At 45.0% G+C, this 18,534-nt stretch overlaps 1 protein-coding gene across 4 annotated transcripts; it reads left to right on the top strand.

The window, feature by feature from the left end:
* Window positions 1-7,325: 7,325 nt before the first annotated feature.
* On the top strand, window positions 7,326-16,185 carry ADPRH (ADP-ribosylarginine hydrolase). Of its 4 annotated transcripts, none has more exons than XM_068546688.1 (4): window positions 7,326-7,414; window positions 10,265-10,590; window positions 12,318-12,678; window positions 13,858-16,185. In XM_068546688.1, the coding sequence occupies exons 2-4, from the start codon at window positions 10,278-10,280 to the stop codon at window positions 14,270-14,272; spliced, it is 1,089 nt and encodes a 362-aa protein (XP_068402789.1). In that variant the 5' UTR covers window positions 7,326-7,414; window positions 10,265-10,277; the 3' UTR covers window positions 14,273-16,185. The 4 variants fall into 4 exon arrangements, with proteins under 4 accessions (XP_068402789.1, XP_068402786.1, XP_068402788.1 ...); XM_068546685.1 differs by lacking the exon at window positions 7,326-7,414 and adding an exon at window positions 7,487-7,734; XM_068546687.1 differs by lacking the exon at window positions 7,326-7,414 and adding an exon at window positions 7,795-8,451.
* The last annotated feature ends 2,349 nt before the right edge of the window (window positions 16,186-18,534 follow it).

The following is an 18,534-nucleotide window of genomic DNA, read 5'->3' as shown; positions in this document are numbered from 1 at the left end:
AGGGTCAGGCTGGACCCCAGGGCTACTGCAAAGTCTTTGCATATTGCGTACTCAGGGTCCAAGGTGCTAGGACAGCTTAGGTGCTGAGAAAACCCCTTTCCCACAGTGGACTCTCTGTTGCCAAAGAAACAAACCCATTTTTGCATTAACAAAAATTTTCAGGAAGTTGTGTTTTTGTTTTTTTTTAACAAGACTGGCTGCAATCCCAGCAGTGAAGAGTCACAAGAAGCTTTCTGACCTCTGTTTCAGGTCAGTCCCCCAGGGCACCCACCTGGCAACAAACACCCTGATTTCTGCTATGGAGCTGGAGTGTTGTTGCAGTGACTTTCAGCCTCTCAGTGGAGCCCCTGTGACTCCTTTCTCAGCTTCATTCAAACCCATCTATGTAGCCTGCACCCAGAATGGGGTGGCCAGACCTGGGCTTTAAGACCACGGTGCTCCCGTGTGGTGCCACAGTCTGTTAAAGCTGGTGGAAAAAGCCACCAGTGTGAGAGCGGTCACCTCTTCTTTGTACGCGCTCACATTCTTTCTGGTTCTCTGAGATGGAAATCACCAGAATTCTTAAAACGGAAAGAGAAGTGGACATTCAGAGCTAACCCTGATCTAAACGGAGGGCTCTTTCCCTATTGCCCACTGCCTCTCTCCCTCCTGCATTTGGCACTCTACTCTGTGCCTGAAAACCTTGACTCTACCATAATTCCTACACCGCCTTTCCCCATCCTCTCTGCCCATCCAAACATCTTCCTTCCATAAAGGAGCATACCAAATGTCACTTCCTCAATAAGCTCTCTTTGACTCTTTTAATCCCCATCTGCTCTTCCCCCTCTCTGAGCTCCTAATGTCTGTACCACTCCTTTGTCACATCTAGCCAATCCCCCCTAATTTACTGAGTGCCTACTGTGTGCCTAGAACTGTATCAAGCACTATGGATGCAAAGGTGAACAGAATGGGAGAGAGAGAAGAACAAGATGGACAGACCCTAAGAAAAAGAAACAAGCAATCGCAGGAAAAGATCAGGGCAACCGGCCAAATCTGAGGCTGCAGGATGGTGAAAATGGCAACAAAATATTGGGAGGTATGAGTGGAAATAAGACATACCATGGCCGGGAATTATCTTTGTTATCTTTCAACATGAGCCCAGATCCTTATTGAAATATAACATTTGATTTCAAACTAAATGTAGAAATGGATCCAGAAAAAAGTAACAAGCAATAATAAAACAGATGTTAAACTGGGTAATTCAGAGAAAAGAGCAATCAAAGGAGAGCTGAGATATCTTTAAGACTGGCCAAGGGGTTTTGAGGTTCTTGATAATGATCTTTCACTGCCTTGAGCTTTTAATGGATGTAAATGCCCTTTACTTCTGTGGATGACCAAACTAGAGAAAATAATCTTAAATTGAAGCCGGTGATATTTTGGTTGTGTTTAAGGAAGTTTTATTTGTTTTTGTTTTTGTTTTTTTGTGATGAAACTGGAAAGGGCAAATTTCAGAGGAAGTTGCAGTGTTTTATTACTTGATCCTTTAAGAGAAGAGACAAACCCTGTATCCATCAGCATTTGGGCTTCTCTGCCTGAGGGTAGGGGCCTGCCCTGGAATCCTGGCAGTTTGTGATTCTAGGATTCTGGGGATTGAGTTACCACAGACATTGCCTGCTATCCCCCTACCCACACTGTCCATTAGGGCTGCTGGCAAAGTTACAAAAGTCATACTTTTTTCAGTTTGTATTTCGTTTTCCTTGTTCCCCAAGAAACAGTAAGGAGCCAACCATCTGGCAGTAGAAGAATACAGAGATGATTTTGGTGCTTTCATAATGGGACAGTGTAGCTGTCATGAAATCAATCTTGAATAAATGAAAGCTGAAGAGACAAGTGAACAGCCCATTAAAGATTGAACAGTAGGGTGTTTACTGCTTAAACACACTAAACTATTTAACCACCCCTTAGACGAAGTAACCACCTTCCTTTACTCTCCTCCTTCTTTCTTCTTCCCCTTCCTCTTCCCCTTCTCCTCCCTCGCCTCCTCTTTCTTCTTTCTTGCATATTTTCCTGAAAAGTGAAATAGATAGCTGCCCTTTGTTTCTTAGTGACAAAGTAATCTAGGGGAAAAACAATCTTTAACAAAAGGTCATGGTCTCCATATTTCAAAAAAAGGGGGGTAGGGGAGTAGTCTAATTCCATGCATAAAATTAAAGAGAAATTGCATGGCTTTAGTGGAAAGGGGGAATTTATCTCTCATCAACTCTTCCCAGAAAGAGCAACATTTAAAGTATACGTTGCACAGACACATTTAGCTGCTATTTGAATAGGAGAAGAAATCTGGCCATTTGCAGCCCAATGTATTACAAGGACTGCCCCGTGAAGAGCAGAATTTGATGGAGTGAAGGGCCTTAACAGCACCCTCACACTGACTCCCTCCCGATCCTGGAACTGATTTTGCCGGTGTCCACAGGGGGAGGCTGAGGGACTCTCCAGTGGCTGTCACTACTAGGAAACCTGCCTAAACCGGCTTCCTCTGTGAAGTCTTGGTTTCACTCTCACTCTTTTTAGATTCCCCACCCCAAACTTCAGTTCTCTCCAAAGAGCAGTTTTAGGAATGAACGCCAGAGACCAAGGATGAGGGAACTGACACCTCATCAGAGGGAGGAGGAGAGGGCTAAAAATCTGAGAGCACCTAAGTGTCCCCTGACTAGGTTTTTCTTTACCCATAGTCCCAAGGATTCTTCTAGAAACAAAAATGAGAGTGGATTCAGGTAGGTTAGCCTAGGCTGACCCGATGGAGGGGTTGTGGAGCAGAGGCTGGGGGTGGGGGGAGGGGTGGGGAGGGAGGGAGTGGGGGAAGGGTGGGGGTGGGGAGGGAGTGAGGGGGGGAGGAGTGGGGAGGGGGAGGGGAGGGTGGGGAGGGGTGGGAAGGGAGGGAGTGGAGGAGGAGTGGGGAGGGAGGGAGTGGGGGAGGGAGGGGTAGGGGGTAGGGGGGCAGGGGGCACAGGCAGGGAACTTTAGCAAGGCTCCCCAGGTTTTTGGTTTAAGGAGTAGTTACTTTCCATTTCCTGGAAGCTATATTTTCACCCACTGAGAGCCAGTCTTGTGGGCAGTGAAGTTCCTTTAGGATGAACCTGTGGCCAGGAGCACCAAAGGTCCATTGCAAAGCCGGGAAGGGGAGCGTGGGGACTCGGCTGACCAGCTGAGCTCCCCTCCCTGTCGGAAATCCCAGCAGGACTGGGAGAAGCAGAGCAGTGGAGGCCATCTGGTAGAAAATGTACCAAAGAAGGTTTTAAAATCTACGTGGGTCTCCAGATCAAAGGCTGGGAAAAAAACAACTTACAGAAGCAAGCTAGAGCACTCGGGGACATGGGGGAAGAGGGGCAGGCAGGAACATGGACTTCCCCAGGTCTCTTTCTGTTCTGCTTAGAAGGATAGAAGCCACTGCCAGCTCTTAAAACACCAATTTGTATCCACTTATCTCTCCACTCAGTGTTCCCATCCCCACCCTCTGCCATATTTGATTACTGCCTGCTTATTAGAATTACAGCACATATCTTAGACCTTTCTTTAAATGCTACTTTTACACTGTCGTAAAGCAGAGGCCTCTTTTGGAAGGAGCATGAAATATTTTAAAAATCAGATTCAGGAGGTTCAGAGCGTTAATGAACTCAGGGTTTAGTCTATCATATCATTTCAAAGTTTGTGTAAATGGCAGTACAGAGAATGGAAGAAGTCCTGGACTGAGAGTTCAGAGACGGTGGACTCCAGGCCTACTTCCCTCTGCTTGTGTGACCCTAAGGAACTCTCTTCACTTCGTTGGGCCTCAGTTTCCTCACTATAAAGTAACAGGTTGTGCAAATATCCCTTCTGACGCTAACATTTTGTGATTTAAACTTTGCTCTTATGTACATATGGATTCTCTTTTTAAAAAGTACTTTGCGGGCTTCCCTGGTGGCGCAGTGGTTGAGAATCTGCCTGCCAATGCAGGGCACACGGGTTCGAGCCCTGATCTGGGAAGATCCCACATGCCGCGGAGCAGCTAGGCCCGTGAGCCACAACTACTGAGCCTGCGCGACTGGAGCCTGTGCTCCGCAACAAGAGAGGCCGCGACAGTGAGAGGCCCGCGCACCGCGATGAAGAGTGGCCCCCGCTCGCCACAACTGGAGAAAGCCCTCGCGCAGAAACGAAGACCCAACACAGCCAAAAATAAATAAATAAATAAATAAATTTATTAAAAAAAAAAAAAAAGTACTTTGGGACTATTGGCCAGAGAGCCTGTTGATAAGCTGATCTTCAAGTTTTTTCCTAGCCTTCTTTAAAATCCTTCAAGCAGATACCTGATTTCCATTGTGCAAAGCTGGTGCTCAATCTTACGGAAGATGTGCTTGGAAATGATTCAGTAAGACGGAAAGGAGAAAGCTTAAGACCGTGACCGCTCTCATAACCCAGTGACAGGTCCGACTGGAAAATAACTCACGCCTCAGGACTGAGGTGGCACCGAGCAGCCGTGCATTACTGGGGAGGAAATGTCAACCTAAACTTGAATCTTTGCTTTTACTTTTACTATTTTTTAAAAATCTTTGCTTCTCTTGTGCACTGGCTGCTCCGGTTATTTCTGGGCTTCTGGAAATTTTAGTTTGTCTTTTAATTGTTCTTTAAAAATTAGCCCAGACATAATTTTCTCTAGATGCCTCTGTGAACGCTGTAAGCTGATAATGTCTCTCTCATATTTGCCCACCTTGTACCTTGAACATTCTCCTTTGTCACAGTGCTCGTGGCCTAATGTCATTACACCCTACGAAGTCTCCTCTATTTGTGTGATTCTTGCCCTACCTCAGTAGCTGCATGGAGTGCCTAGCAAAGCGTCTAGCACATTTTATATGCCGTATTAGTCAGGGTTCTCCAGAGAAACAGGACCAATACATATATGGAAAGAGAGAGAGATTGATTTTAAAGAATTGGCTCATGAGATTGTGGAGGTTGGCAAGTCCAAAATCTGCCGGATAGGCCAGCAGGCTGCAGACGCAGGTTAAGAGGAGTTGAAGTAGCAGCTCCACCTGAAGACAGTCTGCTGGTAGAATTTCTTCTTCATTGGGTGAGAGCAGTCTTTTTTCTATTAAGGCCTTCAACTGAATGGGTAAGGCCCACTTATATGGAAGATAATCAGCTGGCTTCATGTCTACTGATTTCAATGTTAATCTCATCTTAAAAATATCTTCACAGAAACATCTAGAAAATGTTTGACCAAATATCTGGGTACTATTTCCTATGCAAGTTGATACATAAAATTAACCATCACAGATGCTCACTAAGTCTTCTGAAGTGAGTTCATGATACAGGATATGTATGTGAACAGCCGCTTTTGGCTTCCTATTTCTCCTGGACTAGCTTTCTTCTGTTTTCTTCTAAAAAGCCTCTACTTCATTTTTTACCCACTTTAAATCATTTTAACAGATGTGTATTGTGGTCCTATTCTGTGGTACGTTTTTCCTTTGAAACTTTTTGTTATTTTGTGTTTGCTGCAGAGTTCAAGGGGCCCTGTCTATTAACCATTTCCTGTTAGCTCTATCTTTTTTTTTTTAATTTTAGCTCTCATGATTTAATGAGGCATGGTGGCATGGTATTACACATTCAGGCCCATGAAGTGGCAAAGATTTGTTTAATCCCCTGTTTTTCAGTTATCTATGCTTCTGTTTTCCTTCTGTTGAACTAGCCTTGGCCATGGTATGGTTGGAGAGGAACTGAACATCAGAGCCTCATATTTCTTGGTTATCAATGTGAAAGGGAGTTTACCCTAGAGGCATTACCTTATCTGAACATTTGGATTCAATTATAGTAATGATACTATCACAAATGACACAGAGAAATGCTTACAATGTGAAGCTCAGTGGTTAAAAAAAAAGGATATAAAATTGTATATACAGAATGACCCGATTTTTTTTTTAATGTGCATAAAATAAAGATTGTAAGTATTTAAAATCTGAGTGGTGGAATGTGTTTTTTCTTCTGTGCTTTCTAAACTTTCTTTCTACATGTAAAATAAAAATTCTTAATGTGAAAAATTTCCCTTTCTCTCTCTCCCTACTCCCAGCAAACTCTCCCATTAGCCTCCTGAGAGGTAATTATAATCATTACTAACAGTGTGACATGTATTCTTTCAGTCATTTTACATACACTCACACATGCACACACACACACAGAGCTCTTTTTTCTTACATAAATAAGACCATGTATATTACTCACTCGAAAACTTAATTTTTTTACTTAACGAAATGTCTGCAAGCTCTTCCCTTGTGAGCCTGATTATTTACCCAAAGTCTACTGATTTAAATGTCTACCTTTTTGGAAAGGTAATTATAATAATTCATAATTATGAATAATTTATTCATAATTATGCCCTAATTTAGGAGAAGGAAACTCATTCTCCACTCTAAACAGAGATTGAGGTTATTTCCAATTTTCTGCTATGAGAAACAATTCTGCAAAGAAATCCAGAAACATTTATCTTTGTGAACACATGAGAATTTTTATTTATTTATTTATTTTATTTATTTATTTAGTTTTGGCTGCGTTGGGTCTTTGTTGCTGCACGCGGGCTTTTCTCTAGTTGCGGCGAGCAGGGGCTACTCTTTGTTGTGGTGCGAGGGCTTCTCACTGTGGTGGCTTCTCTTGTTGTGGAGCACAGGCTCTAGGCACGTGGGCTTCAGTAGTTACGGCACGCGGGCTCAGTAGTTGTGGCTCACGGGTGTAGTTGCTCCCTGGCGTGTGGGATCTTCCCGGACCAGGGCTCCAACCCGTGTCCCCTGCATCGGCAGGTGGATTCTTAAGCACTGCACCACCAGGAAAGTCCCTGAGAGATGTGTTTTTTAAGAGAGACTTCTAAAAGTTTTCTCAACTTTTCTACTGGAAGTATGCATTATTTTTTATCATAAAAAAGGAACATTTTATTAAAAAACAAACAAATCAACAGGCTAAGATGAGATCACTCAGCTGGGTGCAGTCCATGAGAGCAGGGCTGTGCCAGGACCTAGCATCCACCTGGTACACAGTAGGTGTTTAATGCCTGTAGCAAGAAAGATAAGCACAGCAAATCAAAATTCTTGAGAAGTATACAGAATACTTGCATATGGTGATTCTAATATTTTTCAGATGATATTATTTATTCAGACAAAAATACTTAGTTTTTCTTTGCTTTTCTTTGCTATCAGGATGAAAAAATTCTATTCTGCAACCAAATAAATGACAAGAGTTAAAATTAATTAATTCTAACAACCAACCTAAGAGGTAGGTACTATTATTGTCCCATTTTATGCGCGAGGAGCCCAGACCGTGACAAAGGCCGCGCACACACTAAACACCCTTTTCCGAGTCAGGGGCCACATGCTGTTTACTGCCCAGAGGAGCTGGACTGGAGGAAAGGCCGAGATCACAAGTGAGTCCCCAACAGTCTCTCAAAAGCGGGGGGTGGGGGTGGGGAGCGGAGCAGCGCCATTTCGCGGCGCCTGGCGCTCCCCGGCGCCCTCCGGAACTGAGGGCGCCGGTGACGCGGGTCCCGCCACCCGACCCGGGCGCTGAAGGCTCCGCGCCTCGCCCGAGCCGAAAGCGGCGCCCGGCAATCGTTCCACTCCGTTGAACCTGGGCGTGGTCCGCGGACGCGGCGGCGGGGTCCGCCCTGGGCCTCCTCGCACCCAGACTTCCCCGCGCCCGGCCCCGCCCTGAGCCCGCGCGCCGTGCCCTCCTCGCGGCCAGCAGGTACCCCTCCCCGCCGTCGGCTCCCACACCCGCGCTCCTCGCCTGCCGGCGACCAGTGCCGCCCGCCCCTCCTCCCCACCCTCCTCGCCCGCGTCCCCCGCGCGCTCCTTCCCCGCGGTGACCCGGGGGCCACCCCGCACCCCTTGTCGGGCCTGGACCTGTTCCCCACTCGCCTGCTTCTTCCCCCCCCCGCCCCCCGCAAAATAGCAGAGGACTGCCGGGAAGCAGCTGCCCAGATCTCAGTTGTGAATTTATAGTTCGGGGATGAGACTATAAACTGTAAAAGTTAGAGGAGTTTAGAGAATATCGGCGTTCTGAGAGCGGGAGGCCAGAGCAGTACGGTGTAAAAGCTAAAGGAAATTTCCCACAGAACGAGGTGGTCATCGCCCCCAGCCTCACTCGAAACTCACAAAAACACATTCGGGTGGAGCCAGAGGAATTACAGAAAAGAAGCTGAGGACTTTGGAAGAGGGTACAGGGGGTTAAAGATTGGTCTTCAGAAGCCAACTAAGCTTGGTCTCTGAAGCACTCAGCGCAGAGACAGGAGCCCAGGCTGCCTCGGTAGCTCCCCTCCTGCCCCGCAATCCAATTTACCATGGGAAAGTTGAGATCCAGGATGGGTGGCTTGTCCACAATCACACACCTGATTCTGGGCAGAGCCAGGACTATCAGCCCAGAACGCCAGTTCCTAAGCATCATTTATAAACAATAAAATATGTAAGTAATGTTTTACAAATAGTCTTTGGGAACCAGGAAACTCAGCATGATCAGTAACTCAGTAGTGGTCTGCTCAGTCTGTCATCATTTTTCTCAGGTGCTTGCCAGTCTGTATTTCCTGGCCCACAGCAGTGCAGCTGCAGAAGGACTCTTGGAAGCCCAAGGACTTGAACTTAACCCTGAGTAAATAGATTTTAGGGAAGAGGAGGAGGGGAAGGCATCTTGGATGGGGAAAGAACTTGAGCTGAGGGGAGGGTGAGCTGGGCCACCGGCGTTTGAAAGTGTTCTCCTGGCCAGGGCCAGTAGAGTGGCTGATAGAGTGGGAGCAGACAGTGGAGGGCTTTGGAGGTGAACGCTGCAGGCTATGGGGCACAGTGGGGAACTGGAAACGCACCGACAGGGAAACCAGCACTTTACTGGGGATCAGATTCATGGAGAGAGTGTTAGCTGAGACCCCAGGACTCTAGAACTCAATCATTTAGAAGGAAAACAAAATGTAAATATTGCTGTTGAAAGGAAGGTTGTGGGAGAAAGTACGGTCTTCTAGTTCAATTAATAGAAAAATCATTTTCCCTGGTTGTGTATGAATAATGAAAATACTGCTTACTATGTGCGAAGCACTGTTCTAGGTGCTTTATAAAAATTAATTCACTTACTCCTCATAACAAACCCACGAGGTTGTTACTGTTTTTGCCACCACTTTACAGATGTAGAGGGTGAAGCACAAAGAGGTTGCTCAAGGTAAGTAGGTCTGTGCTGAGGCAAGGGCCCAGGATCAGAAGATTTGGGTCCCAGTGCCTCCATTTGTTGCTTCTGTGAATTTACCCTCTCTGACCCTGCTTTCTTTTTTTTTTTTTTTTTGGAATTTTTTTTTTTTTTTATACAACAGGTTCCTATTAGTCATCAGTTTTTTACACATCAGTGTATACATGTCAATCCCAATAGCCCAATTCATCACCCCACCCCCCCACCCCCCCGCCGCTTTCCCCCCTTGGTGTCCATACGTTTGTTCTCTACATCTGTGTCTCTATTTCTGCCCTGCAAACCAGTTCATCTGTACCATTTTTCTAGGTTCCACATATATGCATTAATATACGATATTTGTTTTTCTCTTTCTGACCTACTTCACTCTGTATGACAGTCTCTAGATCCATCCACGTCTCCACAAATGACCCAATTTCGTTCCTTTTTATGGCTAATATTCCATTGTATATATGTACCACATCTTCTTTATCCATTCGTCTGTCGATAGGCATTTAGGTTGCTTCCATGACCTGGCTATTGTAAATAGTGCTGCAATATCTGTGAAGTGCATGCTGTAATCCGGGCCTACTTATGAGGCAGGATGTGCGGGTGCTTTGCAAACAGTGTATTGTGATACCAATGGAAAGTGTTAATGTTTAAGTAAAGGAGGGATGCATTCCAAGGCCAAATTCAAACCAAAAAGAGAAAATGACAAGCTTGGTTTGACTTGCAGAATTTAATGGGCTTGCCACTCACGGAGAGGCAAAGATGGAATCGTAGTTAAATTGGGGGTTTGGAGTCAGATGGATCTAAGTTGGAATGCCAGCCCTGCCATTAATTAGCTCTGTGACCTAAGATAAGTCACATAACATTTATGATACTGCGTGGCTGATTTACTCATCTGTAAAATGGGTCTATTCCACTCCCCATAGAGCAGTTGTGAGGATTAAATGAGATGTCCTTAATACTGTGCCTGCAAGATGTGAGTGCTCAGTAAAATGTAGATAGGGCTATTATTTTTCCTGATTTTTTTTTTCTCCCCATCCCGTGTGTCTTTATATTCCCCCAGAGACAGCCTCACCATGAGCGGGGAACTGATCAAGAAGTATGTGGCAGCCATGGTGCTGAGTGCAGCTGGAGATGCCTTGGGGTACTTCAACGGGAAGTGGGAGTTCCTCCGGAATGGGGAAAAGATTCACAGGCAGCTGGCCCAGCTTGGTGGCTTGGATGCCATAGATGTGGAGAGGTGGAGAGTCAGTGATGACACGGTGATGCACCTGGCCACGGCAGACGCTCTCCTGGAAGCCGGCAAAGTCTCGGACTTGGCTCACCTGTATTCCATCCTTGCTAAGCATTACCAAGACTGCATGGGAGACATGAACGGCCGGGCGCCAGGTGAGAGCAGCCAGTGGAGGTCCTGGGCAAGTGGAGAATAAAACAGGCCCAAGGAAATCATTAAAAATGTTGAATGAGATTTAAATATCAAGGAAACATTAGTTTTTATAGTTGTGACAGAAATAGAAACAACCTGAATGTTCTGTAATTTATTTAATTATGGTGACACATCTGCAGCCATTTAAATTATGCAGATAAATATTTACCAATATGGAAAGATATTGTATATTAAGTAAAAAAAATTAGGTTACAAAACACTATGTATCTTATGAACCCATTTTCTTTTTTTTTTTTTAAACATCTTTATTGGAGTATAATTGCTTTCCAATGGTGTGTTAGTTTCTGCTTTATAACAAAGTGAATCAGCTATACATATACATATGTCCCCATATCTCTTCCCTCTTGCGTCTCCCTCCCTCCCACCCTCCCTATCCCACCCTTCTAGGTGGTCACAAAGCACAGACCTGATCTCCCTGTGCTATGCGGTTGCTTCCCACTAGCTATCTATTTTACATTTGGTAGTGTATATATGTCCATGCCACTCTATCACTTTGTCCCAGCTTACCCTTCCCCCTCCCCATGTCCTCAAGTCCATTCCCTAGTAGGTCTGCATCTTTATTCCCTTCCTGCCCCTAGGTTCTTCATAACCTTTTTTTTTTTTTTTTTTAGATTCCATATATATGTGTTAGCATACGGTATTTGTTTTTCTCTTTCTGACTTACTTCACTCTGTATGACAGACTCTAGGTCCATCCACCTCACTATAAATAACTCAATTTCATTTCTGAACCCATTTTCATTAAAAGTATATATGTATATCTCTGTTGGGAGAGGTCTGGAAGAATATACACAAAGATGTTAATCATTGTATCTGGGTGATAGGGGTATTTATAGTTTCTTATTTTCATTTTACTTATTTGTAGCTTCTGAGCTTTCTTTAATAAAGAAATTTTTTTTTCTTTTTAAAGAAGACTGGAAAAGGTTGTGTAGAGTCCCCTTTTCTGGTTCCAGGTTGCTCACAGGTGGTTCCTGCTCACTTTGGGAACTTTTTACAGCCACTTGGGCCACCAGCTGATGTGAATCGCCTTTCCCCTAGCTCCTCCTGTATTAGTTAGCTTGACCTACTGTAACAAAATACCACAGACCAGCTGGCTTAAACAACGGACATTTATTTTCTCACTGTTTTGGAAGCCAGAAGTCTGAGATCAAGGTGTCGATTTCATTTCTTCTGAAGGAGACCTTTCTCTTTGGCTTGCAGACAGTTTCCTTCTAGCTGTGCCCTCTCACAGCACACATTCCTGGTGTCTCTTTGTGTCTCCAAATTTCCTCTGCTTATTAGGACACTGATCAGACTGAATTAGGGCCCACCCTAACATTCTCATTTTAACTTCATCACCTCTGCCCTATCTCCAGATACAGTCACATTCCGAAGTACTAGGGGTTAGGGCTTCAACATATGAATTTTGGGGAATACAGTTCAGCCAATAACACCTCCTGATGAAAAGCTCCCCGCTCCATAAACCCAGGGGCGTCTAGTATAAGTACTCTGGTGTAAGTAAGGCACAATGTTGCCCTGGGGTTTGGGGTTTGGAGTTTGGGGACATTCATCATCATACTTTTCGGCTTTCCCGTTCCATCAAGGAAAGTTGGAGACGGGGCTTGGTTCTCTCATCCTGCGGGGCCTTCGCTTCGGTACACTGACCCCATGCCCTACCGGACTCTCCCCAGGGGGCGCCTCAATGCAGAACGCCATGCTGCTGGAGCCAGACAAAGCCGATGGCTGGAGGATTCCCTTTAACAGCCACGAGGGTGGCTGCGGGGCTGCCGTGCGGGCCATGTGCATCGGTCTCCGGTTCCCTCACCACAGCCAGCTGGACACCCTGATCCAGGCGAGCATCGAGAGTGGCCGGATGACCCACCACCATCCCACAGGCTTCCTGGGAGCCCTTGTGTCTGCTCTTTTTACAGCCTATGCTGTGAATGGCAAGCCTCCCCAGCAGTGGGGAAAAGGACTGATGGAGGTGCTACTGGAAGCTAAAAAGTACATTGTCCAATCAGGCTACTTCGTGGAGCAGAATCTGCAACATTGGTAAGTTTGTAGGTGCACGCTCCTGCTAGAAGATGGTTGAATCTGTGTGCGCACATGCGTGCATGTGTATGCCTAAAACTCAGAGATCAGAGCAACCATCCTGGTTCTCACCATCCAGTTCTGTCGTCCACCGCATCCAGCTGCCTCCCCACCCACCTGCTAAGGATTTCAAGTACAGTCCCAGTGGTGGTGTCCACCAAGTCGCCAAGTGAAGACCTCAGGGAGTAAGGCAGCTACACTGCTTCCCTCATGCGTAGGGATCCTGTTCTCTATAGTTTTTGTGGCTGTTCTTTTTTTTTTTCTGGCCACACCGCGTGGCATGCGGGATCTCAGTTCCCTGACCAGGGATCGAACCCATGCCCCCTGCAGTGGAAGCGCAGAGCCTTAACCACCGGACCACCAGGGAAGTCCCTATGGCTATTCTTTACTGAGATGAACTTCCCTGCTTATTTCCTGGAACTTGTTTTCTCCGTGTTGTCTTGACACACAAATAATACTGTGAAATCCTTGGCTAAAATGATCTAGAGATAGGTTTTTCCACCAGCTAATTAATAAGTGGTAAGGCCACATCTTCCCCTTTTTTTGAATTCATTTCACATTCCCTTTCTTAGAATAAAAAGGTCCAGAGGCTTTCTAATGAAATCACCCATGGTCATGATGTTCCAAAGTTCTCTCTTAAAAAAAATAGTAACCGTATAAGGAGATGATGTGTTAATTAGGTTGATGGTAGTGATCATTTCATTATGTATATGTATATCAAATCATCATGTCGTACAACCTTGAATATGTACAATTTTTGTTAAGAAAATAATATAAAGTAAATAATAAAATAAAATATATAATGACAGGCTAAATACATAAAGTTCACCCTTGAAAGTTGACACTTGCCATGATTCTCAACTCAGGAAAAACAAGGCTTTATTTCTCACCTTTAACTTGCTGTATATCTTCTTTATGTAGCAACAGGTATCAATGCCTTATTTATATCATTCCTTAGCAAAAATGTATTGAATGAATGTCACTTAGAGCTCATTTTGATTTTTTTATACCATATGATTTTAGTACCAGAAGTTGAAGTCATCTTGGAGCTTTCCCTGCTCGCGCATCTATCTGGTACCTTTCCTAATGGCTTTTGACTTCATTTTTTCAATTGACTGTAGATTTTTTTCCTTCCTACAGGTCTTACTTCCAAGACCAATGGAAAAAGTACCTAAAACTCAGAGGGATTTGGGATGGCAGATCAGCCCCTACCTTCCCCAAGCCCTTTGATGTGAAGGAGAGGGATGAGTTCTACACCTCCGTGAGCTACTCTGGCTGGGGCGGCAGCAGTGGACACGATGCCCCCATGATTGCCTACGATGCCATCCTGGCTGCAGGAGACTCCTGGGAGGAGCTTGCCCACCGAGCCTTTTTCCACGGTGGAGACAGTGATTCTACAGCTGCCATTGCTGGCTGTTGGTGGGGAGTGATGTATGGTTTTAAAGGAGTGAGTCCCTCCAACTATGAGAAGCTAGAATACAGAAAGCGGCTGGAAGAGATAGCTAGGGCTTTGTATTCTCTTAGGTCAAAGGAAGATACCGTAATTACCCTTTAGGGAGAAGTGACATTCATTTCTGGTGGTTTCTCCTCTTGTGTAGTCCCTTTTCTGCTCGGTTTCACTTTTTTCAAAGTCAAGAGTCTTAACCTTGTACTCAGGGAATTTTGAGATAACAGTCCCTTGGGCACCTGAAGGTCAGTCTTTCCAAACTTATCCTGTCCTCGCCCCCCACCCCAAATCTACCCCTCTTCCTATCCTGAAGAGTCTTTATCTCAGTTGATGGCGTCAGCGTCTCCCAAATTAGAAATCTCATAGCCTCATATTGAGTCCTCATTTTTACCATCTAATCTTTTCACTAAGTTTTTTTCTGTTTGTTTTAGGGTAGGTTCCCCAAAGTGGACTCTGAGACAAGGATTTGAGTGCAAGTAGTTTATTTGGGGGGTGATTCCAGGAAGCACTGTTAGGAGAATGGGGAAGTGAGACAGGGAAGGGAGGGGAGCCAGGACAAGGTGCGTTAACGAGCACGTTACCAGTGCGGGCAGCTGGGACTCGGTCCGTCCGGGTCCTCTGCGTAAGGCACTCAGAGTTGTCCCACCGACTTCTATCTGATGTTGGTGGAGGACCACTCCCAGGCGTGCTAACTCCCTGGTGCTTCCGGGCCTGCCTCTCGTGCAAGCCAAACATGAGTGTCCTCAGGTAAAGTCTCAGAGATGTTTGCCGTGGCAAGCTGTATGGCGCATGGGAACAGTGAGGGGTATATGTGGGGTCCCGGTAGCATCAGCTGGTTGGTTCTACCTCCTGAATATCCTTCAAATCTGTCATTCTTTTACCTTTTTGCACCAAGTATGTTTCAGCCGGATTTCTGCAATCCAGGCTTCTCAGGTCTGAGGAGATGCTGCTTCTAGCTGTGCCCTCTAATTTCCTGGGCACGGCACTGGACATGGTGCCAGTTGGTTGCTGCCTATTTGCTTGCCTTTATTCTCCTCTAGGCAGAACCTAGCATGGTGCCTGGGCACACAGGAGATACTTAATCAGTATATATTAAATGAATGTTGTTTATTAGCCTCCTATCTGGGGCCTCTAATTCCAGTACTGCCTTCCTCATCGCCCTCCAGAGTGATCTTTACAAATAACAAATTGATCATGCTGCACTTCTAATCATGTGAGATGAATACTCACCCCCTTTCTTCATTCCTTGGTGCTCTTCCCTCTCCTCTTTCACTTTCAAGCCCCAGCTCAGGTGGCATCTCGTAGATGAAACCTACTCTGACTGTACAGGCTCTTGGCTCTCTCTCCTCACTCCACCCACAGCCTTCTGTCTCTAGCCCTCTCACCACACTGATCCTGTTGGGTGGTGATTGTGTGTCTTCTGGGGACGATCTCAGGCTACTTGTGAGGGCTTGTGTCTTATTCTTTTTGTCGCCTCCCCGTCTGGCCCATTAGAGATATTCAGTATTTACTTTGGAAGTTCATCAATTTGTGTTCATGTGAATGCTTTCAATATGCAGTGCCTCATCTGTTTCAGATGCCCTCTACTTCATGATTGTCAGGAGTGACCTGTGCCGGCCTGAAAGAGATAGAGGGTTTGATGCTTTAACCAGGCCTGTGTGCTGACTTAAATGAGACAAAGCTCTCAACTCTGTATTTGAAGCAGGACTCCAGCAAAGGCATGAGATTTATCATTCTTTTATGCATAAAGAGAGAAGAAAATTCCAAAACTCTTTTTTCTGGTTCAAAAAACTCTGATGTGAGCTGGGACGAAGTGAGAGAATGGCGTGGACTTATACATACTACCAAATGTAAAATAGATAGCTAGTGGGAAGCAGCCGCATAGCACAGGGAGATCAGCTCAGTGCTTTGTGACCATCTAGAGGGGTGGGATGGGGGGCTGGGAGGGAGACGCAAGAGGGAGGAGATATGGGGATATATGTATATGTATAGGTGATTCACTTTGTTATACAGCAGAAACTAACACACCATTGTAAAGCAATTATACTCCAATAAAAATGTTAAAAAAAAACGTGTATTTATATATTTCAGAAAACAGACATGTTTTAAATATTACAACTAGGACAGCAGATTCTTCAGCAGGACAATCAGAATTGCAGACTTTAGGGGTGGGGATTTACAATTTACAGAACATGGTAATAACCTCTTAGATTCAGGTGTCTTAAGTTCAGGTGTACAAGAAGACTTCTTTGTAGAAATATTTTGAGGACAGTTTTAGAATAATAGAAAACAGTCAGTACATACATTTTTACACAAGATTCTTGAACAGAAGATTAAGATGCAGACTCTCGTGACTGTAATTTCCCACTAGATAAAAACTGACATTATAGTGCAGAATAGTGTGTGCTTTTCTGCAGCTGTAGGAGAAGAGGAAACATCTTTTCCTGGTCTTTCTGGGGTTTCTTTTACCAATAGTCAGGAGAGCCTGAAGTTTTAAGGTGGAGCGCTAGAATTCAGTTAGCACTGCCCAAACAGCAGAACTGAGATGCTTAAATGTTACAATATAGAAAAGGGAAGAAGAGTATTTTAACAAGTGGATTCTGAAGCATGACCTGTTTTACCTCTGTAACTGGTTTGGTGAATGGTCTGAATTTAGTGAGAAGAAACATGGAATGATTTTCTTTTTCTCTAGCTACTGCCTTCATACATACTCCATTGAAGCTGCTTTTCCTGCCCCATAGCGTCATCTTTTTGGTCTTGGGATGGGGGTGTGGTGGCGGGTATTAAAAACCCAATCCAGTCCATCCCAGTCTAGTTTTTTTAAATTTCAGCTTTATTGAGGTATAAATGACATGTAAAATTGTAAGATATTTAAAGTGTACATTTGTGGTGATTTAATAGACATATACATTGTGAAAGGTTTCCCTTCATCTAGTTAATTAACATATCCATCACCTCACATGTTTATCTTTTTTTGGTGAGAACATTTAAGTTCTACTCTCTTAGCAAATTTCAATTACACAATATAGTGTTATCAACTATAGTCACCATGGTTTACATCAGATCCTCAGACCTTATTCATCTTACAGCTGAAAGTTGGTACCCTTTTACCAACCTCTCCCTATTTCCCTCACTACCACTGCTTCCCCCAACTAGCCCCTGGCAGCCACTTTTCTACTCTGTTTCTATGAGTTTGACTTTTTTTTTTTTTAGATTCCACATGTAAGTGATATCATGTAATATCTATCTTTCTCTGTGGCTTATTTCACTTAGCATAATGCCCTAAGGTCCGTTGATGTTGTCACGAATGGCAGGATTTCTCATAGCTGAATAATATTCCATTGTATATATGTACTACATCTTCTTTATCCATTCATCAGTTGATAGCCCCTTGAGTTGTTTCCATATCTTGGCTATCGTGAATAATGCTGCAATAAACATGGGACATAGATATCTCTTTGTTACCCTGTTTTCATTTCCTTTGGATATATACCCAGAAGTAGGAATCCCAGTCCAGTTTGATCAATTCTAACACTTTAATGTCATGTCCTCCTTTCTCCCCACCACAGTCAGTCCCAGGCCCACAGGGCTTAGAGGAGGAGTGGAGACATGGATGCCTCTTTCATTCCTTGCCTCCCTCTCTTGGGGTTCCCTGTCCCTCTCCAGTGTTACCCTAGACCACCCTCACCAGTGGAGCCCTGATGGGAAAGGGTCAAGCCAGTTGTCTTCTAGGGCTCTACTCAACCCAAGGGAAACTCATCCTTCCCGGTGACATCCACCAGGGAGAGTGCAGGCTGCCCCACCTGCTGCTGTCTACATTTCCCCCATCCCTCTCAAATAGGACAGATCCGGAGGACGGATCAGGCTGCCTAGCAGACAGCCGACTCGGAAGCAGATGCCACTGTCACCTTCATGTGGTCACCCTCACTCTCAGCTGGTAGCCCCCCTCACTTGGCTTTGTTGTGAGGGTGAGGTAGAGCACCACCTTTCCTTCCCTTTCAGGAAGGGATGGGAAACCCCCCATAGAACTTATGATTCTTGTGATTTTTCCTTCAAACGGCTGATTTTCGGCTAGGGGAGGTGGGGAAGGGAGGTCTCCTAGAGCAGTTCTGTTGCCTCCTAGTAAGTCCCACTGGGATCTGTCTTTCCAAGGCCTTCCAGTCTCTTTAGAATGTGGTGGTGGAGGTGTGTGCGTGGGGGGGAATGGAGTCCCGGCAGGGTAGGAGGGTGGAGACGTAGCATTTTTTGTTTGCTAGTAGGACTTCAGCTGCAATTGGAGACAAGAGATAGCGTCTTTTTAAGATCCTGTTCTATTTGCTATGCAAATTCTCACTCTTCACAGCAGTCACAATTCAGAAAGAGATCAGACT

Source organism: Eschrichtius robustus, chromosome 6 (genome assembly GCF_028021215.1).
Source record: "Eschrichtius robustus isolate mEscRob2 chromosome 6, mEscRob2.pri, whole genome shotgun sequence".
In the NCBI taxonomy this organism is placed as follows: domain Eukaryota; kingdom Metazoa; phylum Chordata; class Mammalia; order Artiodactyla; family Eschrichtiidae; genus Eschrichtius; species Eschrichtius robustus.
This window is presented reverse-complemented; position numbering and strand designations above follow the sequence as displayed.